Raw genomic sequence first — 25,250 nt, 5'->3', positions numbered from 1 at the left:
GTGTCTGTAACCTGAGGTGTCTGTAACCCGAGGTACCACTCTAGTGTTAATTCAGAGTTCCATTAGTGCAAGGATTCCAGCTTGCAGCCCCTCTCCCTCCATGCACCCCCTAAATCCCTCAATGCTCCTGAACAGATTTGGGGGTGGTGTGGGGCACATGCAGGGAGGGTGATGGGAGAAGGGAAAAGTCTCATTGTGCTAGCAGTAATCCTTGCACCAATGGGGTGAGTTAGCTGAATACCAACCCATGTATTTAAGATATCTCTGTGCTAGATTATGACCAATACATATATGTGTGTCTGTGTGTACTCTTACTGTATCATTACTACTAGAAGTAAAAAGGTAAAGGGACCCCTGACTGTTAGGTCCAGTCGCAGATGACTCTGGGGTTGCGGCACTCATCTCACTTTATTGGCCGAGGGAGCCGGCGTACAGCTTCCGGGTTGTGGCCAGCATGACTAAGCCGCTTCTGGCGAACCAGAGCAGTGCACGGAAACACCGTTTACCTTCCCGCCAGAGCGGTACCTATTTATCTACTTGCACTTTGACGTGCTTTAGAACTGCTAGGTTAGCAAAAGCAGGGACCAAGCAACGGGAGCTCATCCTGTCGTGGGGATTTGAACCGCCAACCTTCCAATCAGCAAGCCCTAGGCTCTGTGGTTTAGACCACAGTGCCATCCGCGTCCCACTACTAGAAGTAGTAAGCAGCTAAATTTCATCATTGTTACTAGATTTCCAGAGTTCTGGCGTCTCAAAGGCAACAGCTATTTTTGCCAGAGCACTTGGATCAGAGAACACAATGAATAAGCCAACATAAAACTGACTGTGGAACTGTCCAGTTCACAACAGACAATTATCTTGCTTGCAGCATAAATATTCAGCCAGAAAGAAAAAAACACATTCGATTTTTACCGGTCATGCTGACTGACACCCAGCAAGTAAACAAGCAACAGAAAAGCTGAGAAAATTTGGGATTTTTAGATATCCCTTTGGTTTCAGTAAACCAGTCCAAATGCGAGGGTGATATAAAGTCTAGCTCCAGGGTAAGAGAACTGGTCTGGCTTACAGAACATCAGAGACTTAACAAGAAATGGCAAAAAAGTTATTTTTCTTTGGGTTTCTTTAAATATAGTTTTGTTGTGATTTTCTTTTTTTTTTTGACAGTGGTTTAATAGCAAACAGCTCAACAAGGGAAGAGTAAAGATTAACCAATCTACCAGGTTGTGAGAAATGAGGAATACATATATACTGTATATATTTACTAATGGGCACAAAATCAGGTCACCTTAAACAGGGATAGCCAATATGGTGCTCCCTAGAGACTCACATCAGCCACAGATATCATGGACAATAAAGGGTGACAGGTGTTGTAGTTCAGAGTTAATGTAGTATAATGGTTAAAGCATCAGTCTGGTGTGCCAGCCCCTAAGTTTGCCCCTGACAGCAATTGAGATTGTGTCCTAAAAGGTAAAGGGACCCCTGACCATTAGGTCCAGTCATGACCGACTCTGGGGTTGTGTCGCTCATCTTGCTTTATTGGCCGAGGGAGCTGGCATACAGCTTCTGGGTCATGTGGCCAGCATGACTAAGTCACTTCTGGCAAACCAGAGCAGCGCACAGAAACGCCGTTTACCTTCCCACCAGAGTGGTACCTATTTATCTACTTGCACTTTGACGTGCTTTCGAACTGCTAGATTGGCAGGAGCAGGGACCGAGCAACGGGAGCTCACCCCGTCGTGGGGATTCGAACCACCGAGCTTCTGATCAGCAAGTCCTAGGCTCTGCGGTTTAACCCACAGCACCACCCGCATCCCTATTTCAATGCTAATACTAGGAACCTAGGAAGCTGCTTAATGTTGTGTCCAAACATATGTCCATATAGCTCAATACTTGGTGTCATTCAACTGAGTCTTATTCAGAGTAGCCTCATCAAGACTGAATGAATATGACTAAGTTAGGTCCATTGATTTCAATGGGCCCATAATGAGTAAAGAATAAATACCACTCATTATCTGCACTTTGGAGGGGTCTCTGCCAGCTCTACCTACAAGTACCAAGGATTGAACCTGGGACTGTGTGCAGACAGAGCCTACAGTCTAGCCATGAGCTATGGCCTTAGACAGCCCAAACAAGGGTCCAGGTTCTTAGCAATCCTAATTCAGGCTTTTAGCCCAACAATAGTTCTTTTCTTGCAATAAAATCTAAAAATCAGAAATCAGCTATTACGTGCAAGCTGCATAAAAAGAGCAACTCAAGTCTTTATCTGCTATTTAATTCCTTTGATGAAGTGGAGTGGACTCTAGCATATGAAAGCTTATGGTGTAATAAATTTTGGTCTTTAAACCACTGTTGTTTTTCTGCAAGACTAACATGGTTACCCACCTTATTTATCTATTATGCCATATTGCTAGAAATAGTTCTATTTTGTTTTTATCTTCTTCCTTTCTTTGAGACACTGTTAGCTATGCAAATAAATTATTTTACCCCTGGGTTCTCCTATTTTCCTTCCAATTACATTCTTGATTTTTATTGTTTTTCACCTCCTAGAAGATATATAGAGTTGTACCCAGTACATTCATTGAAATTATAGGCTTAAGGTACTTGTGTCCATTCATTCCAATGGGTCTACTCATGAGTGGAAGTTAGCTGCAAACAACTCTTTTGTCTTTCTAATTTTTTTTTTAACAAATCAACAACAGCCTTACACCATTTTTTATTTTTAAATAACCCAAACAAATCTACTTTAAGAAGATGATGACCCTTAATGCAGGGTCATAAAATTAGAGAATGATAATCCTGAAGGTAATTTAGGCAATTTATGCTGCAAACTTATACATCAGGGATGGGAATCTTGCAACTCTCCAGATGTTTTTGGACAACTCCCATCAGACTTCAGCCAGCATGATCAATGGTCAGATATTTTGGGAACTGGAGTCCAATAACATTTGGAGGACCCAGGTTCTGCCCCCCTCTTGCGTACTCTTACTGAGGAGTTAGTATCTTTGAACTCAATGAGGCTTACTTCCAAGGAGACATATATTGGGTTACACTGTTAGTTCCCATATTACTCTTTTAGACATTTTATATTGCATTGTGCTTGCAATGGTTGTGAAGCTAAGAGCACATGCCTGGATATTAAAGCGCGAGACAAGGAGGTGGAAAGAGAGGGGCGATGTCTCCCAACTTTGTAATTACCTGCTTCAGAATACAAATTTGCTTAGCTTGTAATGCTGAAGTGTATTACGAATCAAACATAATTCCCTTCAGAAAAATTCTCCAGTGATGCTTGTAATTGCTGACCCAGTTCCAAATCAAACTGAGAGGAGTTTACCCATCACCGAAAGAACAGGGTGAGGAAGAGTTGATGTGAGAAGGAGAGAGACAGATGGAAACATGCCAGAGAGACACACACATAAAAAAGGTGGCAGAATACAAAGGGGAGAGATTCTCTCATGTTTTGTAGATGTCTCTCATTCTTGGGTGGGAAGTGGGGAGTGGGGGCAGTGCTCAGTTTAAAGAAGAAGAAAAAGCAACACGGCCAGTGCTTGTCTGTCCAGACTTTCTCTTTGCAAGGGGGGAAAATTCTATCAAACTGGGATCTCTTTTCTCTACTTATGCAAACTCCGCAGATGCTCAAAGGAGATGTCATTATTTTTCATAATAAACAGAGCTGAGCCCTGACACTAAAGTTATTTACTGAATCTCAGCTTTGGCACAAATGAAGTGGTGCAGAACGGAAGGTGGTCTGCACAAGAACTTGCCAGCCAAAATGTTTGGTTGCAGTTCTTGAGTTTCATTACAGGGTTTCATTACAGTATCATGGAACTCTGAGGGACTACATAGAGAGGTGTGATGGACTCTTGGCAAGGTACCAAGTCATGTGTTTTTGCACACAACTCAGCTGTGACAAGCCAGTCAAGGGCTGTATCTCTGGTTGTGCATCGTAGACAGAGGCGAAAGGTGGATTTAGGGTGCCGCAGCCGGTGTGGTCACTGCCCTACATGGGGCACCCAAAAAATGCTGTGGAATGGAACAAGAGAGGCAGGGGAGGGGTGCACACTGAACTTTAGCATCACACAGGTCACCGCTAAGATCTGAGAGCCCAAAGTTCTCCACTGACAAAAGGTCCCATATTCAATCCTTGGCATCTTCAGCTAGGGCTGGGAAAGGTCCCTGTGCAAAATCCTGCAGAGCCACTGCCAGACAGCATAATGTTCTCACTCAGTATAAGGTAGTTTCTCTGTTGCTAAATTGCTGCAACTAGGGATAGGGGAGAGAAAAAGGCCAATCAGAAGCAGGAAGGGCAGGAGGGCATTTGGCACACGACCTCAAACAGAAAGTGGAGCTTACTAAGGGTTGCCATGTGTCCTCCTTTTCCAGGGCACATTCTCTTTCCAGGATAAAATTTGAGACAAATTGCATGTACTGTATTTGCTTTGAATGCCGTTATAGTGTCCTCTTTTTTGCTCTTCAAAATATGGCAACCCTAGTACAGTTAGACACTTATTAATTTTTTGGCAGTTGATAAGTTTCACAAATATATGTGTGTGTGTGAGAGAGAGAGAGAGAATTGGATCAAATTGTGACACACACTCTCATCTGAGATCTGCAAATTTTGTGAACTGATATAGATTTTGTCGTATGCACAGCATTGACAGTGACATTGCATGAAAGTGAGACTTTCTTCAGTAATTAGTGTACATCACAGAAATAGCTGGAAAAGCATTTGTTAAAGAAATGCATTCAAATTACATCTCACTCTTGCTCCTTGATGCCTTATTTTGTTTTCACGTATCATTTGTTCACCGAGTGTGTTTATTAGGGTTAAGGGCCTCCACAGAAATCTGAGAGAACTAGAGAGAAATTAAATTCACCTTCCATTTAAAGGTGAACCAACCTGATTCACTCTTTCCAAAATAATATGCAGATCGAAACACAGTCATCCTTCAAAATGCACACTTCTCTGATTTTTTTAAATGTAGTTATCCAGCCAAGGAACATGCACAAAAATCCATATACTAAAATGTGTATAAACATGCTTGATGCTTGTGAAAATAACACCCAAAAGTGCTTTCTATTAGGGAAAGATGGTTTCCAAAAATGTGCATATACGACAAAAATACATAGAAAAAATGTTTTTGTTATAAGATATTTTCACTAAAATGTTGTCGAATTTTCATGAGGACTCCCCCATTGTTCAGTAAAAGTCATCCCCTTGACAAGTTCCAATCACGCCCTTGGAAAGAGGCATTGTCGGCTGCCTCTTATACCTCCCAGGACTCTTATTAACAGGGAATATTGGCACTCGGTTCTGCTGGTCCTGCCAGCTCCAGAGATAATTAACACCCCCAATGATGTCTTTCAAAACTCTATTGACAGTTTGTCTCTGCCACTGTGATAGCTCCACAAAACAGCTTCCTGCTCCTGGGGCATCCTCTCTATGTCACCATAGGAACCATTCTTGTCTCTCACTGGCTCTGAGGTCCCCACACCCAATCCTTTGGGCCATTGCTTCAGCCCAGCAGCCAACAGCAATGATTCTCCAGATGAGCAACCTTCCTGACTCCCTTCCTCTCTATGAAGTTTCCCAGCTGCCATCAAATGCCCCAGGGCATGGCCTGAAGGCTCATGAGACCACCAACCTGCTGAAGCTAAACCTACAGCCTCTCAATGGGAATTGCCATCTTCCCCAACCAGAGATGACTGCTGCTGTTGTGGCTGTTGTTGGGGACTGCCCTCTTCCCCACCCTGAGACTCCTCCTCTTTCTGCTGTTGTGGCTGTCGGCGGGGATTGCCATCTTCCCTACCCACCACTTCTTAAAAAACAAGCATCTCTGGACCCTTCCAATATGGCCAACTATTGACCAGTCTCAAATCTTCCATTCTTGGGCAAGGTGATTGAGCGGGTGGTTGCTAAACAACTCCAGGCATGCCTGGAGGACGCTGGCCACTTGGATCCCTTCCAGTTGGGATTCAGGCCTCATCATGGGACTGAAACTGCCTTGAGTCGAAACATGCTAGTTGAAGATCTCCAGCAGGCCAAGGACCAAGGTGAAAGCTGTTTCCTGGTCCTGCTGGATCCCTCAGTGGCCTGTGACGCCATTGATCATGACATTCTTCTGGACCGTCTAAAGGAGTTTGGAGCTGGGGGCACTGTTATACATTCAGAAAGGTATTTCATAAACCTTCCTGCCAAGAAATGTTGCAAATCTGATTAAAATTCTGTGGTCTTCATCTTAACATTTTGTGCAGATATCTGAGCTGAACAGGGATCTCCATAATCAGCTTGCTTTAGGCAAAATTGGTGGCTTTTTGTTGCACTATCAAACTATACAAATGATTTGCTTTTTAGGGAGATTTGTTTTGAGATTCTCATCCTCTATGCTTTCTGGTGTCACCTTTTTTACTTCTCTTGAAATGACAGTAATTTTCCCAGTGTTGTAAATGGCATGTGACTAAAGTATATTTCATTGCCTTTTGTTGAACAACTCAAACATCAGATGAATTGTACTAACAAACCTGATAAAAATAAGACTGTGGTTATCACTCCCCCCCCCTCCTGATGTGAAGTAGCTTCCTTAGCTTTCCATTATAAAAGCATTTCTTAGATGCATATGATTAACACCAATTTTCTCCCAGTAGGTTCTTCTAAATCAGAAATCTGAATTGCACAGATTTACTGGAAACTCTGCATCAATATTATTACTTCCACTGAGATTTTTCGCTTATAGTTTTTTCAAAAGATGGGATTTGCAGACACAGAAACAGAGCCATTTAGACCATTGTTCTTAAAAATTTAGCCTGTCTGCACATTATATTTATTTAACTACTCATCCCCCCCTTTATTCTTGGGTTTCTTTTTCTCAGGTTCTTTTTCTGTTGCTTCTGTATTGTATCCCACCAGGAATCAGAAGTGCCAATTCACACAATGTTCGCATTTATTAGCAACACTAAACAGGATACAACACCAAATGTAAGGTACTTTCCCTGCAGCAGAATGACTAATCTTCTGCACCATTCTCAATGGGATGCATCAATTTGTTTAATGGTGCTCAAGAATGATAGGCTTTAGACTAGATACAATGAGAAAAAAATTCTTTAAAATTTCAAGACTGGAAGCAGCAAAAAGTGAGCTATTTAACTAAGAATTAGACTCAGTTGTGAGACAAACCATGTATAATATCGGTAAGAAAACACCATGTATAATCTTGGTAAGAATACACCAGGTTTGGGTAAGAAAAACCTGGTGTATGGTGAAAAAAGAATGTCAGGTCTGAAAATGAATAGGAGCAGAAACACCCTTCATTCATATTATTAAACTTAGAAAAGGGACATCTAATGTCTGCTCTGCACACTAAGACCTTGAGAACTAGACCTATGCTGAAAAAATTACCCTGTTTCCACCCCAACCTTTGTCCATCACTTAATGTGAAAAGCAATTGCATTTGAAAATTCTCAAATGGAAGAGGGAATTTCAGTGAAATTCTCATGCGAATGGTGCTGGTCCTTTGTTTTGCTTACTTTACTCTTGAGGTGACCTGGAATGTTGTGAGTGTCCTTTCTTTCATTCTGTAAACCAGCTGTCCAGGGGTCTGCACTCCACAGCCTTCCAAAGTGCCCGCACTTTGGTCAGGGAAAAGCTGTGGATTTATCCATTGGATAAATCCTTTCCGTGGAGCTTTTTCATATCAGGAGTTCTGGCAGCCAGGGAGGCTGCAGAGTGCTGGATAAAGGTTTACTGTAAAGAAAATGACGTGTACCATTCTTTTTCACTTTGTAAATTCAAATTTTGGCTCCACGTAAAAACCCTGCTTCTAAAACAACAACACCCTGAACCAACTAAATAAATTTGCAAGTGCAATGGAAGCTGCAGGGTGCTTAGGGGAATGCCTGTAGCTCTGCTGTAGAACATCAGCTTTGCAAATGGTCCCAGGTTTAATATCCAGATAGCTGAAAGAGACTCATGTCTGAAATCTTGGAGAGCTGCTGTCAGTAAGGAATCCTGAGCTAGGCGGATCATTAGTTTGTCAGATTATAAGGCAGCTTCCCATAGTGTGACTCATTGATTGTTAGTGGGATCATTGACTGTTTGTGGGGGTGGGTGGGGAAAGTAAGGATCTGGCCCACCAGCTAGATCCAGCCCACCCCCATCCCCATCTCTGACTGAGTTAGATACAATTCTCTAGCAATATAGCCAGCTCAGTGACTGCTTCATTTGATATTTGGAAGCCAGTTCTCTTGGGTCTGCAGTGTCCTTGTCTGGTAAGGAGTTGGAATCTTGGACTAGTCACAGCTTCTGGCCAGGGGTGTGCTTCAGGTCTCAGTGCCTGCACCGTCCTGGCTAGTGAAATGGAAATTGCTGCAGTGTTTGTGGTCCAGAATAAAAATCAGTCGTGTGAATGTGATCGGTTTTTGTTCAGGTCATTGTTTTAAAGTCCACAAATGATAAGGAATTAATTACTTTCTTTTTACATTGTTTTGACACTTCCTTTACGTCAAAATGAAGGGAAGTTGCTTATACAGTTGGGTACGTTATTATGTTGGGATACTGCCAGGGAGACAAAGTCCATCATGGCCCCACGTTGCCTCCGGACGTCCATCGATCTCCCGTAGACACGCAGTATCAGCAATTAGCGACATGAGCTCCAGAAATAGCTTGCCACATTCCAGAGCTGATGCACGCTCTTATCAGCAGATAATGCACAACGAAAGATGCACGCAGGAGAGCATTATTTAAGTTTATTCAGCGTTGGTCAGAACAAAGAAAAACATGACCGCCTGCTTCAGTGTTCAGGCACCGAGAGAGAAACGAAAGCAAAGACACAACAGAAACATCCTGTGAACAGGAAATATGCAGGCTGTGACACAAACATCCTGCTCCCTTTTAAGGTGGAACGGAAATATCCTAACATATTGTACTACCAACCTTACTGTATGCTTGTGAAACATGGATCACTTATAAATGCCATCTCCAACTCCTTGAAAGAGTCCATTAACGGTGTCTCTGAAAATTTTTACACATCACTTGGGAAGACAGGCAAACTAATACCAGTGTACTGGAAGAAGCAAAGATCACCAGTGTTGAAGCAATGATTCTTCAACATCAACTTCGTTGGACTGGTCATGTTGTGTGAATGCCTGATTATCGTCTTCCAAAGCAACTACTCTATTCCAAAATTAAAAATGGAAAGCGTAATGCTGGTGGTCAACAAAAGAGGTTTAAAGACTGTCTCAAGGCAAATCTTTAAAAATGTAATTTAAACACCAGCAATTGGGAAACACCGGCCTGCGAGCGCTCAAATTGAAGAACAGCCTTTACCAAAGGTGTCATGGGCTTTGAAGACCCTAGAACTCAGGACGCAAGGGAGAAACGTGCTAAGAGAAAGGCACGCTTGGCAAATTCACACCGTGTTCAACTCCCATCAAGAAACCAATGTTCCTACTGTGGAAGGATGTGTGGATCCAGAATTGGCCTCCACAGTCACTTATGGACTCATTGTTAAAACCGTGTTTATGGAAGACAATCTTACTTGGCTACGAGTGATTGCCAAGAAGATCAGTTACATAAGTTATGGTTAAGTATTGGACAGTGAGATGAATAACATCGTGTTTGGTGAAAACTGAAGTGCAGCAGAATGGAAATGGTGCTGATTCTGATGAATACAGGCCAGAATGAAAATTGCTGCCTTCTTGAATCCCCATTGCATTCCCCATCTCCTGAGTCCTCTTCCCAAAGTTTGAGCTTTGTCCCTGTGCTCCATGTCCTCAGTGCAGTACCCCCAACCCCCACATGGGACCCCTGACCATTAGATCCAGTCGTGGCCGACTCTGGGGTTGCGGCACTTATCTCACTTTATTGGCTGAGAGAGCCGGCGTACAGCTTCCGGGTCATGTGGCCAGCATGACTAAGCCGCTTCTGGCAGCTTAGAACCAGGGCAGCACACGGAAACACCGTTTACCTTCCCGCCAGAGTGGTACCTATTTATCTACTTGCACTTTGGCATGCTTTCGAACTGCTAGGTTGGCAGTAGTTCCAGCCTAATATGGGGGAGAGAGAAAGTATGTAAGAAAGAAAACTCAGGCAAAGCTCAAGAAGGACTTGTGGAAGATTTGACTTTGCAACTTTGTTGTTGTTCATTCCCTTTGGTATTATCTAAACCAAACTGAAACAAATGGCTCCTTTCCATTACTTTGGTCCTCTGCCCTTCAGCTGTATTACAAATTGAAAATGGAAGGAGGGAGGCAATGGGCGGGGAAACAGGTCCTTCCTTTCTGTTAAATAACCTTGCAGACTTTAATTTGAAACAAACAAAGCATTTTAAAGCACTGCTCCTTGGGGGATTGCACCGACTGCTACTAAATTGCTGAATATTTAACAGTCACACACATGCTCCAGACCCCAAGGTCTGTCCCCCAAATGATAAGCCCTTTTTTATTAAATGAACTTTAATTACTTAATAATTAGGCCTTCTGTAGGGGGAAGATGGGGATCTTGATAGGCTGCCAACCAGGCCGTAGGGCAAATCAGGCTTGCGTGCCATTTCCCGATTAGAATTTAAAAGCAGGTGTACTATTCTCCGAGACCCTGGTTAGGAGACAATCTTCCCTGAAGGGACAAAGACACAATGTGAAGTTGAGCTGTGGAAGACTTTGTCTTGACAGTTGCATCAATTAACAGAGCAAATGCTGCAGAAAAAAAAAGTCAAAAAGGGGGGGGGGGAGGAGTTGGAGGATGAGGCTCAGATGAACCATGAGCAAGTCAAATTTCTGGATTTTGCAATTCCAGAGCACGGCGGTACATAGGAAGCTGCCTTTAGCCAAGTCAGAGAATTGGTCAGTTTAATTCAGTACTGTCTACACCAGGGAATGTGTTGCACTCCAGATGTTGCTGGACTACAGTTCCCATCATCCCTGACCATTAACCATGCTTTCTAGAGCAGAGTTGTAATCTAACAACGTCTGGCGGCCAAAGGTTCTCAGTCCCTGGCAGTGGCTCTGCAGGGTTTTTGGTGGGGCATATTCCTAGTCTTTCCTGAAGATGTCAGGAATTGAACTTTCTGCATGCAAAGCATGTGTTCTTTTCCTAAGATTGAGGCCTCCTCCAGTAACACCTGAAGGGAGACGTACAGTGGTACCTCGAGTTACAGACGCTTCAGGTTACAGATGCTTCAGGTTACAGACTCTGCTAACCCAGAAATAATACCTCGGGGTAAGAACTTGGCTTCAGGATGAGAACAGAAATTGCACAACGGAAGCAGGAGGCCCCATTAGCTAAAGTGGTGCTTCAGGTTAAGAACAGTTTCAGGTTAAGAATGGACCTCCAGAACGAAGTAAGTTCTTAACCCGAGGTACATGTTTCTTCTACAGGGATTGACACAAGCTTCAGATGTGAGGACCATGTGGAGGGTTGTATGAGCTTCCTCTTCTGCAGATCGCTCCAGAAGGACACAAAGAGCACACACGAGAAGTGGCCACCTACAATGGAGCACAGGCCCATCTAGTTTTATAGCACCCTGTTTTCCAAAAATAGCTTATCAGATGCTTTTGAGAAGACCATAAGCAGGGTAGAAGGGCAACAGCCGTCTCCTGTTCCTTGCCTCATTACACAGAGGTATGCAGGCTTTGAATACGGAAGCTGATTGCTATCCATATACCTGTATTCGAATATTGTAGTTCAGTAAAATAAAAAAGACACTTGTGTTAAGGTTTGCCAGAATGCCCCATTTCCTGACTTATACTTATTTAGTATTGCATTCCTCCAAGAGGCAAGGTGGCATACATAATTATCCCTTTTGAGCTACGTTATGCTGAGGGATTGTGACTGGCCCGAGGTCACCCAGTTGGCTTCATGACTGAGTGGAGATTGGAATCCTCTTCTCCTGGGTCCTTTCCCAACACTTTACACCACATTGGCTCTCCACTCCAATCTTCAGTATAAAGAACCTCTTGGCGAAATAGCTTTTGTGTTTTTTTATTATGTATCCTATGGTTTCGAAAACACACTTTTGATTGACAAAGTGTTGTTTTCCAAGACAAATAATACATGTGCCAATATCAAGTCTTGTATGGCATCAAAACAAACATGGAAAATCTTACATTACAAATTCAGCTCACATCCACAGGGTATACTTCAATCTTAAGCATTAAGACAATTCTCCATAGTGGCTGATGTGACAGAAGGGAGATTACTGTACTATTTTTAATAAATGATATAAATTGAGACCATACAGAGTCAAACCCATCTTTCTTTGTTACCCCTCTTGTCACCCTATTATTATGAATTAAGCGCTCCTTAAATGCTACCTTCCACACATATTGGATCCAGGTTTCTGTGGTGGAAGGTGGTGCTTTTTCTAGTTGGAAACAATGGTTTGCCTCATTGCTGTCATTAGAAAGAAGTTCAACTCTTTATGCTTGACCATTGGATTGATAGATATTTTTCATCAACATCAAGGCTAGCATGGGTTCGGGTACAAGATGTTGCCTTGTAATGGTGAATGGTAGCGGGGGGAAATGGGTCTAGAAATCTTTAAGCAATGTACACTCCCACTACATGTGGAGAAGCATTCCATTAAGCTTATGTCCTCTCCAGCATGAAGACGAGAAAGTGCAATTAACTCTTGAAAGGTACAGGGGTGTCCAGTGCCATCTTATAATGACTATTAAAGAGACTTCATGCAATTTAGCCAAGATGGTAACTCTGGAAGTGTATACTCTATACCAGCAATGTCCAACCAGTTGACTGCAATCAACAGGTCAACTGTTGGGGTGCTCCAGGTTGATCGTGTGAGTAAAAAAAGTGATTGCCTGCTTTCTCATGAAGAAGAAGAAGAAGAAGAGGAGTTTGGATTTGATATCCTGCCTTTCACTCCTTTTTAAGGAGTCTCAAAGCAGCTAACATTCTCCTTTCCCTTCCTCCCCCACAACAAACACTCTGTGAAGTGAGTGAGGCTGAGAGATTTCAAAGAAGTGTGACTGGCCCAAGGTCACCCAGCAGCTGCATGTGGAGAAGCGGAGACGCAAACCCGGTTCCCCAGATTACGAGACTACCACTCTTAACCACTACACCACACTGAGCAATCGTGATGTTCCCCGCACCCTGTGCTATGCATTGTGAAAGTTTGTAATCACTGAGCCTGCTTCAGAGTGGAGGAAGGATGGAGGGCATTGGAGTGTCAGGAGATTGATTTTATGTAATCCTCCTGAAAAAAGCTCAACAACTATGGGCAATGACAATGGGTAGATCATTGCCAGTTTTATTATACTGGGAGTAGATCACAGTCTCTATAGAGTTGAGTGTGCTTGAGTCTATACTGACCAAAGTTAGCTTCCTGGTGTATATTGTACTCTAGGAAGCTTGGTTTGGTCAGAATCAAAGTATATACTTCCAGAGCTAACACTGAATGCATTACTTTGGGTAAATGAGCCACCATAGACGCTAGTGGGCTGTGAAAAATTTGTGTCTCAGGCTTTTTAGACTTGTCTACCCATGTGCTATCTGAAACCAAAGGGGCACATTGGTTATCAAATTTGATTTTTTTCTTCCCAGCTTTCCTACCCCACTTCTACAATAATTACTTGGTAGTCTTATTTTCATTGCATTTTAAAAATGCTCCCTAATATGGAATTCACCTTTTTCACAGCTGCCTTGCATCTTGATGGATATTGTTCATAAACTACTTCTGAGCCATAGTTTCATTCAAAAAATATGGTACAAAGTAAATAGGTTAACCTAATTTAGACGAAGAGCAATTAAGTGAAACTAAACCAGCGGGAAACAAGAGGGAAATACACCTCTGCATTTTAGATCTTCTTTTCAACTGGTGTTTTGTTTCTGTTTCCACAGGTCCGTTGAGGTTTCTATCCCAGACAGACTCCGTCACAGCATTTACAGGAGACACTGTTCTGTTAAAATGCGAAGTCGTAGGGGAACCGATGCCAACCATCCACTGGCAAAGGAACCAAGAAGATCTGGTTTTGAATCCTGGTGATACCCGTGTGGCAGTTCTGCCTTCTGGATCTTTACAAATTAGCAGAATTCAAGCAGGGGATGGTGGGATCTATAGATGCCTTGCAAAAAACCCTGCCAGTTCAAGAACTGGAAACGAGGCAGAAGTCAGAGTTTTGTCAGGTAAGAAGCTTTAAAAAATATATGTAAAATCACTCATTAAAGTTATGGCATTGAAGTCTGATTATATCTGGTTTGCAATGCAAATTTACCCACCAATATGTGAATACCTTTAGAAGTGAACCCGTGAAAATTGACCTTTTTTTGCAATTTAAATTGTAAGTATTACGAGCTTATGTGCCTGTTTTCTGCCACTGTGGTCTCTTCACAAGGGCAGAGCATGCAACATGTAAATGTGACCTTTACAAAAGCAAATCCCATGAATACCTTCCCAGAGCACTGGGGGGAGGGGAAATGTCTTGCTTCAAGAAGAACCAACCAACCAATATATGGTGTTCTCAACTGCAGCCTTTGAATCTATTTCCCAGCTTCTCATGGGACCCTGAAACTATTCCATTTTCGTCTTCATTTCTGAACCACTATGTGGTCAAGGTGGGGTAGCGGGCTTTGTGCTGACCTACTACAAATAAATATAATTTTGAAGTCCTGGTGTAAAAACAATCAAAAACAAAAACCGCAGATCCATTTGATGCAGATAAGAAAATATTGTTACTCAGTATACGATATATTATTGGGAAGAGTCAATGTGGTCCAAATGAGGGAGTGTATGATATTGGATTTAATCCCCACTTCTGCCTGAATTTTGAGTAACCTTGGCACTGCCATTCACTTTGCTTCAGTACCTTCTGCTTAAAGGGGTATTAATGGTCTGGTTGCTTGTAGAATAGCTTTGAGAGGTGCCTGGGGCAAACTTACCTTGTGAAGCAAATATGCCACAGAAATAGTTGGCAGGGGTTCTTCTCTCCAAATCTGGCATAGCAACACTGGTACATGTTTTGTGCTTCCTGAACCTATAAATGAAACAGAAGCACAGCTACCCTTGGAAATTCACACTTCTCAGAGCTCTTTGGTGCAGTTCTCCATCCAAAATGTGTGCACCAAAGTGCATGCATTTGTGAGGACAATGTACAAAACTACATCCTATTATGGGGAATTTGCCTGCAAAAAGGTTAATATTGGGCAAAGGTGTTTCTAAAACTGCAGACATTCAGAGAAATGTACACAAAATGCAAAAGTTTTGAATAGTCTTTTTAAAAAAGAAAAGTAAACTTCGTGAGTTGATACAGAAATGGAATTCAAATCTACTTGGTACTGAGTTGAAGACTGGGAAAAATAAGAATCTGAAAGAAACTGAAAGTGACAGATTCATCCATCCCTGTCCTTGCTAAATAAACTCTGAAATATAGGATGCTTTTATCTGAGAGAAGTAAAGTTTGACAGTTTCAGACTTCTGCTTTGTTTTCTGACGGGTTTCCCCAAAGAGCAATGGTTTTCAATGCACTAGCTAACTTCATTTGAAATGCCCCTCACTTCTTCAGGGCTGAGAAATGTCATTTGGACCAGGCAATCTGAATTGACACTTCCAAGACTTGAGGAGAAATATCAGTGGTGGGCCAACATGCTTTCAGGACTAGAGGAATATTTTCAGGCATAGGAAGAAAACAGAAACTAAGAGAGGCCTAGGGAACTTGATATGGCCAACTGGACAAATCCCAACCTCACCCATCACCCAAATGTGACATATAGGTGTGACTACCCTCTTGTCAATCACTGATGTCATAATGACACCCAGAAAATGACACCTGTCAAAATTCAAAGAAGCTTGCCAATCAACTGATTGGTGCTGGGAGGATGCCTTCAAAGAGGCTCCATCTAAACTGCTGGTCAGCTGATTGACAGTTACAGGGAACCCCTTTAAAGTCCCCACAGATGGGCCTTGTGGGCCAAATGGGAAGGTTTGAAGGACCTAATTTGCTCCATGGGATGGAGGTTCAACCTGCCACTGATGCATTATTTTCAATTACCTCAATTTTTAAAAGCTTTTCATACAGGTGTTTTTTTAAAGAAAGCAAACAAATAACTGAGGACCGTGCAGCTCTTTTGTGTAACTATTTCCCCCCATTTATTACTAACGATATTGCATCATCATTAGCGGAAGATGACAATGAGCCTTTTCCAATTTTTGTTTTCCTCGAGTCTTTTCTCCTTTGTCTCTTCACTCCTAATGGAAAGAATTACAATTCAGAGACAATTCCAAGGCAATCAATGGAGCAAAAATGAAGAAAACCTTGTTAGTCTATTTCTTGTTTAACATTCTGGAGTCAATTGGCTTTTTAGATGATTCACTTCTATGCATAAAGGTGTTAATGGGGATGGGGGAGGGAGAGGGGATGAGATGGATACAAAGCAGCATTAAGAACAATAAAATAAAATTGCCATTCCATCTACAAAAAACACCCCCAACAAAACAAAATAAAACCAGAACAAGACAACAACAGGCTTTGCATATAAAGAGCTTGATGGTTGTTAAGCAACAGCTACATTAGATGAGCAGAAATTAAAACTTCACAGCTCCTTAAACACCACATAAAGCACCCCGGGTCCCAGTCAGCACTGGAAGACTTCATTCCCATTCAGGAGAACCGCTTTAGCTTTTAAGTACAAAGGCATCATCATTAGGCTGAATAAATTCTCTGAGACATGTCTCAGTTATAGCGACCCTGCATAACGAAAGTCTATTTTTTTAATACCTTACAGAAAGACATTACACACACCCCACAGTGCGTGTGTTTATAATCACCCTATAAATCTTGCTCTGTGTTTGTGTGTGTCATGGGAGGTTCAAGAAAGTGGTTAAGCTCACCAGCACAAAACAGAGCATTAAAGCAGAGTTGTTTTACTTGGCACACACAAAACACACGCTCTATATTTACACACTACATACAGGGTACACAAAGGCTTTTCTCCTGTCTGGCTCCAGAGAGGTTTCTGTACTTCAAAGTCCTTGCTGAACAAAGTCCACATCCAAGTTCTAAGTCAATTTGCAGAGAGTCCTGCCACAACTCTGAGTCCTGAAGTCTGACAATTCCCCAAGTCTTCTTCTCAGATGAGCTCTTCTCAAACTGTTCCAATAACTCTGCAGCTCCACAAGGACCCACTTCTTCCTGAAAATGACCAATGACTCCTGTCCCATGATGTAATCTGAGCCCTTTAAACAGAAAGATATGTACCTAATCTGCCCAGTAATACTTATGAGGAAGTCACCAGATTCAGCCAGGTACATCTCAAGAATGAGCTAGCTCTTTCCTCACTAACTAATTGACTTAGAACTTGACTCCCACTAACACACATACTGCAACAAGCATTTTTCTACTGTCTACTAACAGCACATTTTTAGACTTTCTGCTCTATGGGCAGCATAACCAATCCATCAAGAAAATCTCCATTACAATGAACATTGATATTAATAGTATTTTGTATGGGGGTTCTTAGGCAGTTACCATGGCCCTTCTTGGCTGCCATGTTTTTCAAGCCAGACCATGGAGACTGCCAGTCTCTTTACTGAGCCAATAGCAAGCAGTGTCAGCTGGTGTGACACGAAGTCTGTCCTATTTTGCTTCTGATACCTAATCACAACTGATTGCATACCTTCTTACATTGCAAAGAAGACAAAGGCTGGGACGGGACCCCTGGATATGTTTGCCATTCACTCAATAGATGCATTAATCCCATGGTAGGTGATTTTGAATGTTCTAATAACAAACTATATCTGAAAGTCATCTTGAAATGTATGGAATTGGTTCAGTTGATTAATAAATTGCTTTAATGGGATTTTATGAAACTGAGATGCTTATTTGGGCAACTTTTTAATTAGACCGAACTAACTTCCCTTTATAAAACAATATTTGGATGAGCCAGCTCAGCCCAGCAGTTCCATCGACCAAAGCATTGCTTAGATCCCCTAATTATTATTATTATTATTATTATTATTATTATTATTATTATTATTATTATCGCTTCCAGCGGTTTGAGACCCGCGGGCACTGCCTGGCGCGCTCTCTCTCTCTCTCTCTATATATATATATACACAGTGGTACCTCGGGTTACATACGCTTCAGGTTACATACGCTTCAGGTTACAGACTCCACTAACCCAGAAATAGTGCTTCAGGTTAAGAACTTTGCTTCAGGATGAGAACAGAAATCGGGCTCCAGCGGCGCAGCAGCAGTGGGAGGCCCCATTAGCTAAAGTGGTGCTTCAGGTTAAGAACAGTTTCAGGTTAAGAACGGACCTCCAGAATGAATTAAGTACTTAACCTGAGGTACCACTGTGTGTGTGTGTGTGTGTGTGTGTGTATAATCAACCCCACAATATTTGGATATTGTAACCAGTGGAGGCTTTTCACTAGAGCTCCTAGGTTTCCTCCCAATGAGAATGTTAGGCAGGTTTGTAAAATCCCCTCCAATACCAAACCCACACTTCTGTCCTACAGAACGAATTAAGTACTTAACCCGAGGTACCACTATATTGTCCTTTGTTCTTTTTCTCTTTGCTGTCTGATACTAGAGAGAAAGGGAGCCATGTTGCAGTGCTCCGTGTGTGTTTATATGTAAATAAAGTAGATTAGCCAAAATGCTGAGTTGTTGAGGTCTGTTACGCAACTGCGAAGACTCTGTGGATCCCTAAGTGTGCCGATGTCTGTTGGCATTGCTTGCTGTGATATTCGGGCTGAAGAAAGCTAATGAAGCTCCTGAACGATCAACCAGGAGGGAGGGAACATGCCAGTTGGGCATGTGTCTCTACCAGGGTCCTACTTGAGTGTAGGACCAGCTCCTGTCTTCTTAGCTATCTGTCTATCTATCTGAAGCATAAACATCCTGAAGTTTTCTGTGGGACTGAGCTGACACTTCTCTGAAAAGAATTCTCTGGTGGTGGTTGCTGCCACTGCTGCTGCTTTTTTGTCATCAAGCTCCTCCTGAACAGTAGGAAAAAATCAGCCTTTCTCTGGAGAATATGAAATAAAATACCCTGCCCCAGTTTCTCCCATCTGTGAACAGAAAAGATCCAGTTTGATATTGCTTAATATTTGAGCAAGCCCCACACTTGGATGGCTTTAAGTGATGCTCATACAGATCCAGGGAGGATAGGGTTATCAGTGGCTACTAGCTATGATAACTATGTTCTACCTCCACTGTCAGAGGCTTCATACTTCTGAATACCAGTTGAAGGTGAGCAGAGCACTGCAACGTTCCTTTCCAGCTTGCAGACTTCCCACAGGCATCTGGTCGGCCACTGTGAAAACAGGATGCTGGAGCAAGTGAGCTATTGGCCTGATCACACAGTCTCTTCTTATGTTCTTAAGCAATGAGCTTGGGTACATAGTCCTTCCAACCCTCCTTTCTTAAGGCTGCATTCAACTCAGTCATACCCAATGGAATCTAGGGAGTCACACCCATCAATCTCAGAAGGTCCACTCTGAATATGACTTATTTGGGATCAACCCATAGCCCATGTGAACTAGACATTTCACTTGATGAATCTCCCTGAGAAACAACTCCCAAGTTCGCCATAACTTTAGGTCCCCCTCCCCTTTTTTGCTGTCAGTTCTAAATAGGATTCCACAACCATCCCTAGAACTTTGTTCCCATACAAGCATTATTCACTCTGAATGACAAGATAGGTGAACGAAAAGAAACACAGACATGACCACACATCCTTTGGCAGTGAGTCACTTTGGGATGAAATTGCTCCATGAACTCACAAGAATAATAGAGTTATAAGAGCCAGAATGAATAGCTGTCGGGAAAGAGCGGACTTTCACTCTGTCTACACAGAGCACGTTGGCCTGTGGCCAGGTGAGGGTTTTGTCCACTGCCAATTAAAGAAATTTGCACCTGTGTGATCAATCTGAGATTGATAGGATTGCTGTTCTTTGCTTAAGATATGCGAAGCACCGGCCTGAGTCACAGCAAGAGGCTTAAGGGTGTCATGTAATTTGGAGCTGAATCTATTTGAAGAAGGAGATGATATCCAGAGGTTCCACAGCAGACTGAACTCTGTGTGCTTTGATGCGATGGTTGGCGGAGGTATCGCCCAAAAGGTTACCTGACAAATGTAGGACTTTATTGTTTGCTTTGATTCACTTTGCAATGCGCAGGCTTGGAAAGCAATCAAAAAGAACAAGGAGCCTGTTGCTGGGTGTTTTTCTGGCTATTTCAAAAAAGTCAACCCTCTTCACATCTGAAACCCACATACTTCCTAACTGCCCCACTCTCGCTTCTGGTTTATCTTTGCTTCTCAGGATTTCATCTTTTGTCCAGGACTCCTTGCCTTGCCTGTGTGTGTGTGTGTGTGTGTGTGTGTCTGTGTGTTTAATGAGGCCCTTCCTATTGTTTTCGATTCCCCTCAACACTTTCTGTCGGCCTCCTGTTTTCTCTTCCCCTGCCTTAGATCTGAACACCTCTGCCAGAGACATGGCTTAGCTGAGGTCTTACAGAGTGCACAGCTCAGGAGTTAAACAGCTGCCATGAATCTCCACCAGCATCCCCAGCTGTGGTGGGAGAGACTCTGCCTGAAACCCCAGGGAGCTGCTGCCAGTCAGTGTAGACCAGTGTTTCTCAGATTTGGGTTTCCAGCTATTGTTGGACTACAACATCCCTAGCTAGCAGGACCAGTGTTCAGGAATGATGGGAGTTTAGTGCAGCAACAGCTGGAGACCCAAGTTTGAGACCACTAGTGTAGACAGTGCTGAGCTGGGTGAACCAATGATCAGATTCAGTATAAGGCAGCTTCTTGGGTACCCCTCTCAGGGTCTATCTTCACCACCTGAGGCACTGCAGGGATGCTGCCCAGCCTTGGAAGCAAAGACTTTTTGTCTCTTGGTGGATTCTTGATGCACCATGAGACAGGAGTGTGCCCAGCTGAATCATTCTTGAGGATGTGGTTCTGTGGTTCACATAAGTTCAAATAAGTCCATGGGTGTTGTCAGGGAACTGACATCAGAGGCAAGAGGAGAGGTAAGGCTCCCCAATGATGCGGGGGAGGGAACCAGCAAGGAGAGAGAGAGAGCTTCCACTGGGGAAGGAAATCCAGGGGACACCAGGAAGAAAGGGGAGGCTGAGAGTACTGCGGAGGGAAGGCTCCGAGACTCTTCCAGTGAGATCAGCGGAGAGAGCACAGGACCTCCACTTGGCACGCCTACGCTGCGCAGAAAGCTTCCGCGCAGAGAATCTAGGCGGAGACTTGGAGTCAAGGAACTTTTATGTTGGAAGAAGTTTAGGAAACGCCTACTGACGGATTCTGCCAGTGACTGAGACAGTCGCGTTGTAAGGGCTGTCAAACCAGGGAAAGGTTTAGCTATACAACCAGCTTGGAGCAGTTTGCAGTTTACGCACAAGCAACCCCAATTCCCATTACAGGTGTGATGACTCAGAGTCAGGTTCATAGCTATCACCTTGGGTTAAGTATCAACAAAACTGGTTGCCTTTTTCAGGTAGTTTCTATGGTTTTGAGCCTTGGGTTTCATTCATGGCTAGGGCCATGATACTGCTTACCCAGCACCTTGCCTGTGACATCAGGACAGCTCAACCAATCACTACTGTTTCCATAAAATCCCAAATCACTGTCAATGGTATCTTCTAGAGCAGGTGTGGGGAACTTTTGGTTTTCCAGATGTTACTGAACTACAGCTGCCATCAACCATGTCAGTTGGCCATGCTGGCTGGGCCTGATGGGAGCTGTATTTAGCAACATTTGGAGGATGACTTCTTAGATCAGATAATTTTTATGCTGCTGTTCACTGAGCTCACATACAATTTGATAACAAAACATATAAATTGTTTCGTGGCTGTGAACTTCCCCTCTGCCAGTTGTTTCACAAATGGATGCAGGACAGTGTGAGGACAAACTGAAACAAATGATTAGGTTACTAGAGAGAGGACCTTTTCAGTATTGGTACCCCAGAGTGGTCTTCCTAGTGCCCACTTGATGACCTTTTTAGGTGCCAAGTGCATGCATTTTCAGTCTCTCTCTCCCCTGCTTTTTATACATGTATTTTATGGATGTTATTTTCTGTTGCTGGTCTGATTCTGGGTGAGATTATAGTTTCCTTTCCTTTCCTTTCCTTTTTTTTTTTAGTATTTACTTGTGAGCCTCCCAGAGGGCACATGTCGTTGGGTGGCGTATAAACATTGGAAATAAATAAAAAGACAAATGAATGAATGAATGAATGTAAATAAATTATAACACTATGTGTTTACAAACTGAAAGACATTACATAAAATGGGAGGATGGTGAGAAAGGAAGGGGGGAATTGATTACCAATAGTAGTTCTAAAGTCAGCTGGAATGGAAGCCGTTCAAAGACAGAAGGAACTCAGTGGAGTTCGTCTTTCAGCAGTGCTGTTCGGATGGCCCTCTCCTTTCCGTCGCTTCCGTGACTTCAGCCTGCTGGCAGATGACAGCTGAAGGAGAGATATCTTACTGGGCCTGGGCCTTTCAGTGGAGTTGATGGAATGAGTCCTGCTTATTCGCTGCAAGTCCACTCTGCAGTGTATGAGGGAGAAAACACACACACACGCACTAAACATGGGATAATGTGAAGATCTTGCTATGCATTCTTTGCCTGTGTAAGAGACTTAAAATATTTAAAACCACCAAATGCACTTCAGTGATAAGCAGCAAAGGCTTCTCTCTTCCTTCCTTCCTTCCTAGGCTTGTTACATTTTCAATTCATGTATTATGAATACTAATGACCCGGCCTTCACCGTGTGGTCCAAGGGCAAGGAACATATGGAATCAATCCAGCAAATGAAAACAACATACAGCATATGTTATGTGCAAGTTCTGCCTTCCAGCAGATTGAGGTGTTCTCAGATTCATAGAGATATAGGAAGCTGCCTTATGCTGAGTCAGATCATTGTTCAGTCTTACTCAGTATAGTCTACACTGATTGGCAGCTACTGCTCAGAGATTCAGGCAGGGCACATTCCCATTCCTATGGGGAGATGCCAAGAATTGAACGTGTGCAAAGCAGGTAAAGGTAAAGGGACCCCTGACCATTAGGTCCAGTCACAGATGACTCTGGGGTTGCGGCACTCATCTCGCTTTATTGGCCGAGGGAACCAGCGTACAGCTTCCGGGTCATGTGGCCAGCATGACTAAGTCGCTTCTGGTGAACCAGAGCAGTGCACGGAAATGCCGTTTACCTTCCCACCGGAGCAGTACCTATTTATCTACTTGCACTCGGCATGCTTTCGAACTGCTAGGTTGGCAGGAGCAAGGATCGAGCAACGGGAGCTCACCCCATCATGGGGATTCGAACCGCCGACCTTCTGATTGGCAAGCCCTAGTCTCTGCAGTTTAATGCACAGTGCCACCCGCGTCCCATGTGCAAAGCAGAGACTCCACTATATACTACTACTACTACTACTACTACTACTACTACTACTAATAATAATATCACCTCATTCTGAGAAGAAATACCAAGGCAGTTCACAAACATGCAAAAGCCAACAGCAGAATAGTAAGCAAAACTGAATTATAAAAATATAACTACCCATAATTAAAGCACATAGTAGAACAATTTCATTAAAACATCCATAATTAAAATGTATAATAAACAAGCTCATTAAAATAGCATAACAGTTAAAAATGATGATTTCTGCCCCCCACCCTTTCCCCTCCCACGTGCTCTGCCTCTTTTATAAGTTGCAAACCTACGGCAAGAACTTGTCAGCATGACAGGTCCAGAAACAAAGGAGCCTCGTGGTTTACAGGCAAAGGTGAACAACTTTTCAAAGCTACTCACAATATAGTATATACGAAATAAAATGCAAGGTAAAACAGTTTAATGATGATGTGGCCAAGTTGTACTTCAAGGAAAGCTTGAATAGATGTGGATGTATTGACCACATGGGCAAAAATGGTTCACCGGGTGTCATTCTAATGTCAGGCAACTGGCAGCTGTTTGCACCCACATGGCAAGCTTGGCCTATGGAGGTGGTGGAGATAAGATTCTGGTCCACGGGCATTATCCAGCTCCCTCCCCATGTTCTTGAGGCACCAAAGCATAATGCTGTGTGTAGGTGTTTACCCAGTGTCCAAAGGGAAGGAATTATGTTAGGCAAGTGCTAGTGAGGTCCTGAGAGGCTAGCACTACATTCACACTTGATGAATGGCAGGAAATTATGTCAGAACTTAAAGTGAGGGAACATGTGATGCTCCACAGGTGAGGAACACTTGAAAAAATACGAAATCAGTCGGCATACTCGACCTGGCTCTTTTGATGAAAATTATGATGCTCAAAGACATGCATCTTCAACAACTATCTGGCCTTAGCAATCTTTCTGTCCATTCTTTCTTTCTTTATTCTTTTCTATTTCTCTTCTCTTTAGTGGTCCAAATTCAACTAAGCTTTCCCATCTCAAATTTCCTTTTGACCTGTTATCCCTGGGAGCGGACCATTACCTCTATGGGAAGAGAGGTTGAAGCCTTTCAAACCATATTCCTTGTATAGTGGAGTTTTTAATGTTTAATGTTTTATTATGTTTTTGTATATGCTAGAAGCCACCCATAGTGGCTGGGGCAACCCAGCCAGATGGGCGGGATACAATTAATATTATTATTTATTTATTTTCTGGCCAACCTTCCAAGGCGCTCTAGAGAGTGATGTGAGTGGTCAGAGGCAAAGTGGGCAGGGCATAAAACACACATGCTTTGAGCAATGGGCTAGTTTGTACACAAACTCACACACATTTCTCTAGCTTCCATCCAGCGGCACTATCAAGAGTTCAAGGGCACTTATGAGTCATGCAAAAACAACTGGGAGAAAATGTAGGGCTGAGGCAATATCTCCCCCAATAGCCCACACTCTGGGAGACTAGCAGAAAGCGCTGTGTAAGCCATTTATGCCAGAAAGTCAGTCGCAAGAAGATGAGCTAACTGGTGTCTTCTATGCCGGGAAGTCTGACACGCACCTGAGCTAACTGTGTCTGTTTTTAAATTTGCACGTTTGCAGTTTGGGCAAAAAAATCTGCACATGGTCGTAGTTTGGGGAAGATAGAACAGGAGGAGGGGGAAGCTAAAAAGTTCTGTTTCTCTTGCCTACATGAGTATGGTTGCGCTTTCTTTGCCTGCTTGAGTAAGCCTGTAAGAAGTTGTTTGTTGCATACTGAGTTGTACTGAGTTGAATAGGATTCAGAATGCAGCAGTCTGATTGGTCCTAGAACAATAGGATCCAGAATGCAGCAGTCTGATTGGTCCGCAGGAGCCACCCAATCCAA

At 43.0% G+C, this 25,250-nt stretch overlaps 1 protein-coding gene across 3 annotated transcripts in view; it reads left to right on the top strand.

Moving 5' to 3' along the window:
• DCC (DCC netrin 1 receptor) overlaps positions 1-25,250 on the top strand; it is a gene marked incomplete at its 5' end in the record, with an annotated part of 945,448 nt that overhangs the window by 451,515 nt on the left and 468,683 nt on the right. For all 3 annotated transcript variants that reach the window (XM_083465695.1, XM_083465694.1, XM_083465696.1), the window contains one exon: positions 13,847-14,131. In XM_083465695.1, the coding sequence (XP_083321821.1) occupies positions 13,847-14,131 (285 nt within the window). The remainder of the gene's footprint in view (positions 1-13,846; positions 14,132-25,250) is intronic.

The sequence above is a fragment of the Podarcis liolepis genome, assembly GCF_965112155.1.
Source record: "Podarcis liolepis genome assembly, chromosome: 11".
Classification (NCBI taxonomy): Eukaryota; Metazoa; Chordata; class Lepidosauria; order Squamata; family Lacertidae; genus Podarcis; species Podarcis liolepis.
The sequence above is the reverse complement of the archived record's forward strand: the minus strand, read 5'-3'. Positions and strand labels throughout refer to the sequence as shown.